General features: G+C 40.6%; 1 protein-coding gene across 1 annotated transcript in view; it reads right to left on the reverse strand.

Moving 5' to 3' along the window:
• GCC2 (GRIP and coiled-coil domain containing 2) overlaps window positions 1-12,966 on the reverse strand; it is a 33,284-nt gene extending 20,318 nt beyond the window's left edge. Inside the window, exons 1-7 of the mRNA XM_065891059.1 lie at window positions 12,941-12,966; window positions 12,758-12,814; window positions 11,736-11,820; window positions 10,545-10,612; window positions 6,238-6,342; window positions 2,978-5,431; window positions 2,178-2,247 (exon numbers count right to left, since the gene is read on the reverse strand). Of these exons, the coding sequence (XP_065747131.1) occupies window positions 2,178-2,247; window positions 2,978-5,431; window positions 6,238-6,342; window positions 10,545-10,612; window positions 11,736-11,820; window positions 12,758-12,814; window positions 12,941-12,946 (2,845 nt within the window). The 5' untranslated portion in view covers window positions 12,947-12,966. The remainder of the gene's footprint in view (window positions 1-2,177; window positions 2,248-2,977; window positions 5,432-6,237; window positions 6,343-10,544; window positions 10,613-11,735; window positions 11,821-12,757; window positions 12,815-12,940) is intronic.
• Between the last annotated feature and the right edge of the window lie 1,278 nt (window positions 12,967-14,244).

The raw sequence follows: 14,244 nt of genomic DNA on the forward strand, positions 1-14,244 counted from the left end.
GAAGTGCAGAGTCTTAACCGCTGGACTGCCAGGGAAGTCCCAGCCTACTGTTTTTAGCCATTTCGTAAGTGTCTACAAACTGGAGAGGCTGTCAGGACCCCTTTAACAGTAGATTTCCCGGAAATGCAAGTATGCTAGGCTTCTAGGTGGTGACGTGCAGATCAGGATCAAGTAGAGGAGAGATCAGATGCACTTAAACATTTATGATCCACAGGCACATGCCTCTTGGTTGGTGGGTCTGATTTTTACAACTGAACTTGCAATCTGCTTACATGTCCAATCTGGATCTCCCCCGTAACCTCTCTAGCCATCTCCCCGACTTAAACACCAGTGTTCCTGATCTTACTTCTTGGTTCTGCTTAACTTCAGCTATGATCTGAATTTCTGTCCCTGCTTCTTCATCCAGTGTTCACAGCACCTGTGTTCACTTATGCTGCCCTCCTCTGGCTGCGACGGGTGCACTGTGTGTGCCCACAGCACAGGCCAAGTGTTCCACTTCTGCATGTCATCCCGCATATTCTCACCTACTCAAGGCATCAGTGTAGCAATTCTCCCCCTCTGGTGCAGCAAATCCCCCTCTCTAACAGACTTTTTCCCAACAGTTTACAAACACGCAATAAAAAAAGTATCACCAAAGAGATTAAGGTCAGGAACAAAGAGTGGAAGCAGCTAAAGAGGGCAGGGGAGGGTCATGATAGGACAGGTGAAACATCACACAAAGAAAGGCAAAAGAGCACGCCTCCCCTCTGGACACTGTCCCATGTCTTCTTTCTTTTATAGCAAAACTCCTTCTAGGCGTGGTCTATACAAGCCCTCCTCACCTTTCTCTTCCCCCATTTTCCCCTTGAACCTACTTCAACCAGGCTCTGGCTTCAGTACATCATGGCAAGTGTTATCAAGTCGCCAAGGAGCTGGATACTGCTTAGCTCGGGTTAGCTCTGACTGCTAGTGTGACCCTTCTTCCCTCCTCAAGCACTTCCTCCACCTGTACTGCATCTGTCTTAGCTTCAAAGACATCTTATGCCCTGGGCTCTACCTCACTGGCTATTCCTTCTCATTCTCCTTGGTTCTTTCTATCTTTCTGATTTTTGACAGAGAACTGTCTCTGGTCCTCGTCTTTTTTCCTACGCTCACTTCCTTGGGATCTCAACCTCATGGCTTTTAATGCCTACTGTGTTAAGCATGGAGTCTTATCTGGTCTAACCCTCTCCCCGTAACTCCAGATTTGCACAGTCAGTAGTCTACTCGACATCTCCAGTTGGGGTGGTAATTAAGTTTCATTTGTCTAAAACTGAACTCATGCTCTCCCCTAACCCGACCTTCCCCAGTCATCCATTACAGAAAACTGTGGGTCATTCCAAATTCTTTCAACCACCCGTCCCCTCTCCCCCACCAATCCCACTGGGCATTAAACTGGGGAATTATGGGTACATCACACAACACTTTTTTGTTTGTGGGGAATAAACAAAATGGGAATAAAAGAGCTACCTCCTAATGTTACTCTGAGGAATAGATGGGTATGGGGAAGTCCCAGCTCTTCTGCACAACACACCAGCCCTTTCATGCTCAGACTCCTGCCTCTCCAGAATTTCCTAGGAGGCTCCTGGACGTCATGGATGTTAACGTACAAGCACCTGCTGTTTCCTCCTGCTGCAGTACCTTTCTTCTCGTGTCAAATTTCTCATTCTTCAACACACAAGTATAGCCTATTCTGTGATGTTTTTCCTAACTCAAAATGAGCAGTTAATCACGTCTTCCTGTACTGTCACCAGCATACCTTGTCCACACCCCGAAGTACTGCAGTAACAGTCCCCTCTTGCAGTGAGTTCTTTGAAGACACGGTCTGCGTGGTGTGTATCTTAACCTCCTTCCTATTACCAGTGCCTAGGTAGTTGGGCATTCAAATAAGTTTGCTAAATGCATGAAAAATCCAAAACCAATCATGGAACCACTTATAAATGGAATCACATCACTCCTTTGGAGTAAACAATAGAAAGTGAGAGTTTTGAAAGGGAAGGCAAGCAGATGGCAGCAGGGCAAGAGTGGCGGCATCAGAAAGAGAGAGCTACTCATGTTTTTAACAACTCATTAATTGGTGACAATACTTCCCAATCTATTCTAACACTAAGAAGAATCTGTGTAATTAACTGTGACAACATATGCAAAACCATAGTTACCTATTTTTTCTTCAAACTCTTTTACTGAAGGTTGATCACTTTCTACAGAAGGTGATTTCTCTAAGGAATCCTAGATTTTATAGGAAAAACAAAGACAATCACTGCATTCCCCATGATGCACTGGCCGTCATGTTAAGCATGAAAAAAAGCATTATCAAAGAGAATTCATACAAAAAGCAATTTGGTGAACAGTCTTTCTCTTCCCTTGAGAGACCAGGTAATTCTGACCTTATCATGCATGTAGCATGCTTTTTACTATAAACATAGTATAGGTCATGTGTTTTACTACAAAAAACAGCAATATCCAAGGCCAAGACGAACCACCCAACAGATATCAACTACATAACGCAATAAGAAAAGATGAAACGATGATTATAGTTTACCCTGTCATGATCTGGGGAAAAAACCCTACATTTCTGGCTAAAATTAAATACCCCTTTAGCCTACATTTCTGCTCAACTGTGCTCTTTAAGTTAATATGCATACCACACAGGATGAAATTCAAATTTTTCCATGTTTACTTGTAGCTTTGCTGGTAACTAATTATACAATTTTAACATTTAACCCCCTAATCATCTAATCTTATATAAAAACAAAATTCTAAAATGACCTAAAACCGAAAAGTGATCAATGTGATAAGGTGTGATGTGAAAATGTTTAATGTACTTTCAGAAATATGCATGTGATCTTAAGTGCTAAAAATTTACTTCTGACTTCAAAGTGCAATAATATATATATTTTCTAGAGTCTATGACTAGAACTAAGTATTTTAAAATCAATAAAATGCAAATTAATAGTACCTTTAATGATATCAACTCTGCTCTCACATCTTGCAATTCTGATTCTTTTTGTTCTAGTAATGGCCTTAGGTTTTCAAGTTCCTTTATAAAATATTTTTCTTTTTCATTATGGTTTTCATTTTTACTACATAATTTTTGAGATAATTCTTCAACTTGAATTAGGAGATTCTGATTTTCAAGCCTTGTTTGTTCATTAGCATTCTTCATTTCTAGAAGATCAGACTGCAGGGCCTCTTTTTCCAAGAGGGTTTCTTCTAACTCTTTCCTTAAGAGAGCTTTCTCTAGCTCATGGTCTCTTAGTAAAGACCTAAGTTCCTCACATTGAATCACATTCTCTTCTTGGAGGAACTTAATCTCTTTTTCTAACTCTGCTACCCTTTTACCATACTGGAAGACCAAGTTGTGTTTTTCTTCATTTATTTTAGCTAAGGATTCACCTACAGCTTGTAGGACACTTACAACATCTTGTTCTTCACTTTTTTCTGAAACTTTTGACTCCATTTGTTCAAGAAAACCACACAACTGAGCTCTGACAAATAACTTCTGAAGTTGCTCATTTTCCAAAAGTTTATTTAAATTATCTCTTTCTTCAACTGTTAACTGAAGTTTCTTTTCTAATTCAGAAATCTGCTCCTTCAGCGTAAAATCTCCTTTTTGAGATAGGAGAGATTCCAAATCCCTGCTCAACTGGTTCTTTTCTGAACTCAGTCTACTGTTTTCCTCATGAAGAGACTTCACTTCAGATGACACTGCTTCCTGGTCTTCAGAGAGAGTTTTCAACTGAGCCGTAAGCTTTTCCAGTTTTTCGTCATTTTGATCCTTTTCTTTTAAGGTTTCTTCTAGTTGTGCTGTTAATTCATTTACCTTTTGTTCTAGCTCACTGTTGCACTGGGTAGTCTGCTCCACTTTCTCCCCGGGTCCTACAATAAACCTTTCTCCCCTTTCACGTCTGTGATAGACAGTCTCCACCTCTTCATGAAAACCTTTAATTTTACTTATGAGATCATCTTTTTCCTCAGTAAGAGAACTTATCTTTGCTTCAAATTCTTGTAACATGGTATCTCTCTGACTGAGACTAACTGAATATACTTCATTCTTTTCTTGAAGGTTCTTTATGGTATTTTCAAGTTCTGGTACAATTTGTTGCTGTGTTAGTAACTTTTCATTTTCTCTCTGGAGACGATTCATGGTTTCAAGAAGAGCATCTTTTTCATTAAATGCAATTCTGAGCTTCTGCTGAAGTTCATTAACATCAGATGCTTGCTGTTGCTTCATTGATTCAAACTCTTGACTTATTTTTCCAGCAGATTCCCCCAACTCTGCTTGTAAAATTTCCATAATCTCTCGTAAACTCTCATAATTTAAAATTGCTTCTTGCTTTTCTTGTTGTAGGTTTTCACACTGTTCCTTAAGACCCTGTATTTCAAACATCAATGTTAATTTTTCTTTTTCTGAACCTGACAATAATGCCTCATTGAGTTCTGATATTTCTTTTTGATGTTGTTCCTTAAGACTCTGTACTTCTTTGTTATGTTGTTCTACGGTACAGCAAAGTTGTTTATTTGAATCTTCTAGCTCAGATTTTAATTTTTCAACTACACACCCCTGTTCTTCTTTAGCTAGTAGTAATTCATTAATTTTAAACTCTAAATCTTCCCGTTCGTGAAAAAACTCATCCTTTGTATGCTGGGCATCAATTTCAAGTTTTAATTTAAGATTATTCATGTAAGTTAACTCGTCTTTTAAGATGCTATGTTGAGACTTCAGTTCTTTTAGGGTATCTTCTAAGTGTTTGACTTTTTCATTTACTGCTTGTTCTACAAGAGTATCTTCCTGTAAGAGCAAAGAACACATTTGATTTTCCTGGTTTGCGTTTTCTAATTCACATTCATATTTCTTCTGAAGGTTCTTCTCGCTTGCCTCACACTGCCTGACTAAGTTCTCCTTCAGCTGGTTTAAATGACTTACTTCTGCTTCGTGTTCTTTAGCAGATGCTTCAATTTGGCACTTCAATTCTTTCACCTCTTCTTGGTGTGTAGATTTCAACTGTAAAAGTTCCTCTTGCAAACTATTAATTTCTTTTTGGTACTGCTGAGAATTAGCCTCAATGACTCCTTGGAGATGAGTAATTTCTCGCTCCTTTTCATTTGTGGCAACTTCTAACTGCTTTTGCAGACATAAAATCTGCTCCTCAAAGGCCGGCTTAATTTTCTGAATCTCTTCCTGTAGTTTTTTAACATTATCTTCAGAATCACTCTGAAATTTGATTTGTTCTGAAAGCTCTAATTGTTTTTTTGATGCTTCTTCCAGTTCCTTTTGCCAACCAGCTTTATCGTTACTGTATTTGGAATGTACTGCCATTAATTCATTTTTCAAATTTTCCATTTCTTTCACATAGTTCCTTTGCGATTGTTCAAACTCCTCGCGCACATCTTCCAACTTAGTTGCAGAATCCTGTAAAAGTAAGCACACAAAAATTATTTAAGATAAAACAAACCCCTGCCCTCAGGAAAAATATTAGACATAGGTTCATAAAAGAAGAAAAGAGCAGAAATGTACATAAAGAAATATGATACTGAGATTCCAAGAATTCTGCTTAGAAGCTCTGACTACCTTAAGCAGTACTAAATAGGTTACTCAAAGAAATAACTAAAAGCTAGGAAATCTCTGAATTTAATTTTCCTTTAAATGGTAATAAATTATGTAAGTTGTATTAAGTCATAGGCTTTAATGAATATCTCCTGAATAGAGTAATACAGCTTTTGGGAGAAAATTAGCACAGACCCCAAAGACAGTTGAATATCCCAGAACTGAATACACAACTTTCTTTCCTTTCTTTTTTCTTTTCTTTTCTTTTTTCTTTTCTTTTCTTTTTTCTTTTCTTTCCTTCTTCTTTTTCTTTTCTTTTTCTCTCTCTCTCCCTCCCTCTCTCTCTCTCTTTCTTTTAGATAACATTTAGAGTATGTGTGACAATCAACTTATTTAAATAGGTAATTTTTTATAAAATAGGTATTTTTTCCCATTTTTATTAAAGAATATTACAACTAAAATGAAGATTACACAATGGAACAAGTAAATGTTAGCTCTATCTCTAAGTAGTTGGGTGATTTCAGTTATTTTTCTTTTTAAATATCAATCTGTTTCCTTGTCTGTAAATATTACAGTTAAAATCAGATCAGATGCTTTTCAAGGTCATGGCTCTAAAATGCATAACTATACAAGTTAATAAAAAGCAAAAAAAAAATAAAATGTTGCTTTACCTCAACCTCTTGCTTCATTTTAATATTTTCCTTCTTCAAAGAAACACACTGTTGCTCAGTCTCTGCTTTTTCCAAAAGCATAGCATCCAGACGTATGGTCAATGCCTGTTTTGGAACAGGATGATTTGTTTGCCTGAGGTTAAAAATGGTGGATTGACTTCATGCATAATTACCTCCTCACCTTTTCCAAACCATGCTAAAGTAAGAATATTTAAAAAGCTATATACATAAGAGCAAAGTAAAAAGGAGAAAAGACATAAGGGTATGAGAAATTTCAATATAACTTTGGAAAACTGAAAGTGGAGGACATGGAAGACGTGAATTAGAAAGAACAAGAAGGCTATAACCTAAGGGCTTATGCAGGGAAACACATGAGAAGCTGGCAAACACTAATTAGAAAACTAAATGCTCAGGAACTGGAGAGTCAGGTTCAAAAATCGGATTGACTGACAATCTCAACCAGGAGTGCTTAGAATAATGGGCAAGAAATCACCAGTGTCCCCCCTACCCCAGAGAAGTTTACCTCCTGCAGAAATGAAGCAGGAAAGGAAGTTAATGAAGTGGAAAATAGAACAGCCAAGAGTCAGTTCTTTGAAAAAAGCTAACAAAATAGACTTCTTGTAAGACTGATCAAGAGAAGACAGAAGTCACAAACAATATTATGAATAACAGGGGAACCTATCTATATATAAATTACAGATTATACAGTTAAGAAGAATATTATAATTATTAATCTGCCAATCATACTGAAAAGTAAAATGGTATAGATAAAACTTCCTAGAAAAATGTAACTCAAGAAAAAAAATTAAAAAGCATTATTGGGCTTCCCTGGTGGCGCAGTGGTTGAGAGTCCACCTGCCGATGCAGGGGACACGGGTTTGTGCCCTGGTCTGGGAAGATCCCACATGCTGTGGAGCGGCTGGGTCTGTGAGCCATGGCCGCTGAACCTGTGTGCCCGGAGCCTGTGCTCCGCAACGGGAGAGGCCACAACAGCGAGAGGCCCGCGTACCGCCAAAAAAAAAAAAAAAAAAAAAAGCATCATCAATACTATCACTACTTAAAAATCAAACTAGTGGTTTAAAATTGTCCACCAAAGAAAACAGGAGGAATAGATAGTTTTATAGGTGAGTTCTATCAAGCTTTCAAAGAACAGATTATCCCAATTACATATGAATTTTTTCAGACAAAACAAAAAGCAAGAAGAATTCTCAAGTTATTCTACACAACTGGCATAACTTGATAACATTATGCAAGGACTCTACAGATAGGAAAATCACAGACCCATTTCACTGTGAATTTAGATAAAGTTAATCTTAAACATTAAAACCGAGATAAAATCCTAAAGAAACCTTAGTCAACTATCACTCCAGAACTGCCTCTGAACTTCTTTTGTGAAATAATAAAGAAAAACTCTGTTGTTCAAAAATACAAAAACAAAGCAGATGTAGAAAATATTTAGAGTTCTATACCAAGTTATAGCTATTATTCAAACGTGAGAGTAGAATAAAGCCACTTTTAAATACAAGATGACACAAAAATTTTCCTCCTATGCATCTGTTCTTAGGAAGCTGGAGAAGGACATGCTCTACCAAAATGAGGTTAACCAAGAAAGTGAATGACCTGTGACCCAGCAAACGGGGCGGGGGGGCCAACATATGAAAGCAGTATAATTCACTGGATCATGGCAAAAGGCCGACTCCAGGAAAACCACAGCAGACCTGGAGAACAACCAGACCAAATTAGCACAGGACAGAAGGCTTTAGGAGGCAGGTGTCCAGAAAAAAATATAAACGATTATTTGATCTGTTTGACCAGTTGGAAAGTAGGAGTCACTGTGAAAGATAGCTAAATTTTCATCTGTTGTAACAGGAAGTTAATAGCTAAGTGTCTCACCAAGGGATAAATCAAAGAAAAGCAGTATAAGCATATTGTTCAGAAATACAGAGATAATTTCAATAAGCTATTTAGAATTATAAGTTATTTAGTTGTTAGTACTATTTCTAAATCATGAGCATATATTACTTTTGTTAAAACAATTTTAGTTTTAAAATTAGTTTTTTCACATTGCATAGTATTGCAATGTAAACTCCTGTTTGGTAAATTATCAGGGGAAGCCTGAAAACATTAATAATTTTAGGAGATATACAGAGGACATTATCTGAAAACAGCTATAAATATCCTTAAAGAGTAGAGGCACAAATGGACAGTTATTTTCTAGGAAATACAAATTTGATTCCAGCAAAGAGAAAACAATAAGTGATACGTACTAGAAATTCCGCATCTTGACATGCAATTTTTACCTTCCTCTTGCATTTGGAAGCAGCATATAAGTTCACTGTAATACCATACACCTCAAATTTTGACATGGAAAATATGGGTTTTTATTCCTCTTTTTTAAAAGTCAAATATGCCAGGTTTGCAATAAAACTTTAGATGTATTTCAATGCACTAGAAGATGACTATCAGAAATTTTAATAACTAAAACTTGTAAAAAGCCATATATTTTTATGAAGGACAGAAAATTCTGTATTCAAAGCCATGTTTTTCCAGTGTACTTTTCCCAGTGAAGAGATAAAACATAGCAAGAAAGTCTTTTCCCTTTTCCAGAGCTGCAGAGGACATATCACATTGCAGTATATGATTTTCCTAAAACAGGAAACTTACTTACAGCAACTGAATAACTGATGCACAGCTCCGCCAATCACTCCCCAATGTAATTTTCTCATTAACACTGGAAACCAAAGATTTCACTCTCATTTAATTTTACCAACCTTTACTTTCTGAGACTTGAGTGGTCAGGATAACATGCTTTAATATTAAATTAATAACCTGAAAGGTAAAGTTAGCTAACTGAGAGAAATTTTCTACCCTTAAATTTTTAGTAGTAGTTTTGACAGAAGGGGAGAATACATTGATAAGGAGGAAATAAGGGACAGACATTTGAATATTCTGAAATGCAATAGCATGAAAAGTATTTTAAGGGCCAAGAGTTAACTGATGCAAAATTAGAACAGAATCTCTGCAGTGCTCTTTTCAAATACAAAAACCTCCTTTTCAGTGCGGGTGTGCATGGATGTATGTATGTATACATGTGTGTAGAAAATATCCCCCAAATAATATATGGTAATAATAAAACCACTGAGTACTTATGTGACAGATCCAGCTCTACGTACTGTATGTACTAACTCATAATACAACTCTATGAAAGTAGGCCTTATTACTATCCCTAGTCTACAGATGAAGGAAGAGAAGGAAGTTAAGAAACGTAGCCGTGGTCACACAGCTGGTGTGTGGCACAGCAGGGGTCTGAAGATGTGAATCAGGTGGTCTGGCTCCACAGTCAGAGCTCTTTAACTACATGGAGTTGTACTTTTGCTATTACTAATCAGAGAAATACACAGTGACCAAATAAACAAAACCATTACGAATTCAGTAATGCTTCAACCAATCGGCGCATTACGAATCCAAATGGTATTTGTGCACACCATTCAGGATTCATACACTGTTCTAGCTAAATGAAGAACAAAATGGTAGTGCGAGGTATGCGCAGCGATTTAAAAACTCCTGGTAGTAGCTTCATGGGAGTCCCTCAATTGTGCATGGCTCACAAGTTGGGACACTAAGATAACATATAATCAAAGAATAGATAGATACTATGACTCAAATTACAAACATGCAAAAGCAAGGAAAAAATTTCTGCAGAGCTTTGAAAAGCAAAGAAACTTTAAAGACGGTAGGCCAAGTTGGGGAAGGAAAAGCATTTAATTACATTAAGGGCACATAAGTAAGAATGAGCAGCTCAGGATCTTAAACAGGGAATAACAATATACAAACAACATTCTATCATCTGACGAGAGTATGTAGAAGTAAAAGAGAACGAGAGCCCAGTTACGGGTTATTAAGGTAAGTACGGTTAGCAAGTAAGACAAGATGTGTTTAACAAAGAACCATGGGAATGGAGAGAATCATCAAAGTCCTGAGCGTGGCTGGGTTTTCTGATGGGGAGAGGGAACAGCAGGCCTGAGACTGAAGCAATAACCATAATTACAGTGTGTAAAGGATGAAAGGACAGAAAGTAACACCACTTCAGAACAGAAAGGGACGCAGAGGTCATTCACCTCTCTTTTTACAGTCAACCAGAAAGATGAAGAGTGGAAGCAAGGGCAGAGAGGAAGTGGAACAAAAGGCACGGAAGCCAGAGAGTGCTCAAGCAGGCTGACAGCCCTCAAGGAAATCCGACTTATCATCAGGCATCTCCTCTAAGTAAAGAAGTGAAAATTAAAGCAATACTACAACTGTTTCATTACCTTAATAATATCATCAGTTCCTCCAGCAACAGCTTTCGATCTCAATTCTTCAATTTCTTTCTCCAATTCTAAACAATTAAAAAAATAAAAAGATACTAGTTCAGAAATGAAGAAAATAATTACTGGCTCAAGTGATAAGTACATTCTTAAAAAAAAAATCACTATAAATTAGAATACATTTAAGCAGCAGCAGATATGTTGAGAAAGCACTAAGTTCACCCAGCATTACCTTTTATTTTCCTTTTTATTATGGAAAACTCCAAACAAATTAAAAAAACCCAGAGAGAATAGTGCGATTAATCTCTATGCTCCATCATCTTGCTTTAATAATTACTACATGACCAACCTTGTTTCATCCCAACCTGTATATTTCCTCCTTCCCCTCTTGTCTTATGCATCCTGATATTTTTGAAGCAAATCCCAGACATTATTTCAGCTGTAAAAAACTTCTTACTGTATAATCTTAAAGCAACAACTAACCTCGTATTAAACATACATGTTAATCTATTTCATCAACTCATGTCTAGGTCTGGAGCCTAGAACATCTTTCCAAATAAATTACTCCCTTATCATAAGCTGATCCAACCTCCAGAAACACAGTCTGACCTTTTCTAGTAGTAAATAAGTCTTGGCTTTTAGGCAGAGCAGTTAAGTTACTGAAAATTCAAGAGCTCACCTACACATATTAAAAAAGGATACTAATATCTTTGTCTTTTTGGAATATAAAGAAAGGGAAACTGAATAGGCAATCAACCAACTTCAGTAAATAAATATATTTCAAAATTCCAGGAACAGAAATCTTTTACTACTTTACTTGGGGCCTTTTCTTACTTCCTTGGGCTCAGAACTTCACGTCTCTAACATTTCAACTGGCAACTCTAGGAAAAAATGCTTTACTCAGAAGAATATACGATCCACATGAGGAAAAAAAAAGTGCTGAACTTTAACAAACTGTTTTTAAAATCCTTCTCCCTGACTTTATTGATTCAAAGGTAACTGCAGTTTAGGGATATGAGATAATAAGAAATATCAGAAGCAAAGTTTACAATGCTAAGTAGTAACAGATTCCACTACGCTAATATTATTGGATTCGCTGATAAACAAAACAAGCCAATGTACTATTACAAAACTAAGAGTTGTAACCATGATTAAACAAGATTGCGGTCAAGACGAATATTTTCAACCCAATACCTGTACATCTTGATTTAGCTTTCTGTATTAGCATCATCTGCTTCTTGGCAAACTTGATAAGATCTTCCTTGGGCAATGTTTCCAGCTGGAAGAGTCAGTGATGTTACCAATTAGGAAGAATTCATGTTTCTACTATACCACAAAAAAGAAACATAAAGTCTGCCTAAAAATAAAAAACATCCTACTGAATAGATCTTTATGTCAACCAAGCACCACGTTTTTTAAGATTAGCAAATGCAAGTTTCACTCAATAATTATTAGCTCGGCAACTATTATGAAATGTAGAGAAAATCGCACGTATCCTCTTATGTTACAGATATCCTTGTTACAGGTTAAGACACTTTTTAGATTTTGATTTAATTGCAAAATTAGGGAACTGCGACTAATTCTACGTAAAGTTCCTTAGATCTGTAAAATTGCTTCCTCCTATTCAAGGCTGAAAGGAGTCTCTGGCCACATGAAAACACGTAAGCCTAATTACAGCGATAAGATGAATCAGGGTGCGTTTAGGCTTTACCTAAAAATCAGGGACAGTTCCTTAACCCCTGCGGGCTCAGTTTTCTTAGGCATAAAGCTGGCATAATCACATTATTTATCTCACGGTTACCGTGAAGCTTCAATGCAGTCGAGTGTTTGGGCGAGTGTCTCAAAGTCAGCTTGAAACAATAAACCTCAGCGGCAAGTCCCCATCTCCTGGGCGCCCGTTCAGGGCCCCAGCGGTGACCTGTGCTCACATCGCTCACATCAGCGGAGGCGCAGGCAGAGCCGAGACCGCGACGCCCGCCCACCGCTCGGACCTCACAAGCCAGACGGCTTCATCTAACGTTGGGAACCTGCGGAATCTCTCAGCAGCGCTGAGCCGGGCGGCAAGGAGACGAACTCAGGCGTCACACCGGGGAGCTCCGAGAGGAGGGACTAAACGCGCGACCGTGACAGCTCAGGCCGAGAGCCCGGAGGAAAGTTGTCCCCCAGGGAGCCCCCTCCCCTCCCGGCAAGACCCCGCCGCTCCAGCGTCTCTTCACCTTGGATTTCCCGGTCCCAGGAGCGGCCGGCGAGGCCACCCCGTCGTGAACAGGCTCCTGCAAAACACAACGAAAGCCAGCCGGTCACATGCGGCTGTACGGACCCCGGCGGGCGGGGAGGGCAGGCGGGGAGGGCAGGCGGGGAGAGGCGGTGGTCCCTCGGCCCCCGGACCCCCGCGTTACCTCCATGGCCACCCGCAGCCCGCACTTCCGCCCGCTGACTCCCACGGAGCCCCGCCGCGGGTCAAAGGTCGCGCTTCTCCGCTGGCCCCGCCCCCGCGTCTCCAAGGCCGCGGCCCGGCGGCGCTTCCGCTTCCGCCTCGGGAGGTGGCTCCCCGCGCGCTCCGCCTCGCCCCCGGGCCGGCCCGCGAGAGGGCGTGGCGTGGCGTGTCGGGCCCGTGGGCGGGGCTCGGCGCGCCACTGGGGCAGTGGGGGCTCTAGCCCCTCCTGGGAGGGTCGGGCGCTGTCGGGCCGCGCGCGCTCAAGCGGCCGCCCTAGTCTCCTGTCCCGTCACCTGTCCGCTTAGCTGTCCCATCACCTGTTCCCTGTCCTGTCCCTCACCTGTGCTTCAGCTGCCCCTCACCTGTCTTATCTCCTGTCCTTCTCCTGTGCCCTCAGGTGTCCCTTCAGCCCCCCTCAGTTCCCCCAGACGCCCTTAGCCTCGGAACGGGCGCGTGTCTGTGCCCTGCGGCTGCAGGTGGCCGAGGGGACGAGGCGCAGCTGTTCCTGAGGCGAGTGGGTGACCGCAGAGCAGGAGCGCTGTCCCGCCTGGCAGCCTGGACACCGGCCCTCCTCCTGGACGGTGAGTAGTCCCGGCGCCCAGCCCCGCTCCGGGTGGACGGGCGGGTTGGGGACCTGTGCTGACACACCTGCCTTTCGTGGCCGGTAGCTCTTTCCTTGAGCGCGACTGAGGAAACAGGCCCGAGTGTGGGGACGCTGGCCGGGGGAGGGAGGCGGCCTGGGGACGGTGGGGACGGGCGGCGCCAGGATGGTCGGGGCAAAGACGTGCTGCCACAGCCGGTGCCTCCCCTCCGCTCCGTGAGCCACCAGCCTGGCACTGGCTGTCACTTGTCACTTGTAACGGCCTGACGCAGGTCGTGGGATGAAGTTCGCCAGCTTGGGGAAAGAATCGTCCTGCAGTGAGCTGGCTTCGGAAAATGCCCGTAAATCTGGACACTGGGCGGGGTTGTAAAATGAGTGACTTTCCTCGGGACTAGAAAAACAGCCTCAGACAGCTTTTTAGAAAAATCACGAGTAATTCCTAAAAGCCACCAAAGTTCTCAATGTTTACGTGGCAGTGAATACCGTTAAGGAAGAGTGACTAAATGCGTTGGCGGGTAGTGTTGGTGAAACTCGAGACTTTGAGCACCTTTTGGAGAAAAAGAGGACTTTCTGTTGCCCCCTCTCCATCTAGTCCATTGCCTTGTATATATATTCACGCATTGCACTATATGCAGACTTAATTGAATCTAGGAATTAATTGATAC

The sequence above is a fragment of the Phocoena phocoena genome, chromosome 14 (assembly GCF_963924675.1).
Source record: "Phocoena phocoena chromosome 14, mPhoPho1.1, whole genome shotgun sequence".
NCBI classification, from domain to species: Eukaryota; Metazoa; Chordata; class Mammalia; order Artiodactyla; family Phocoenidae; genus Phocoena; species Phocoena phocoena.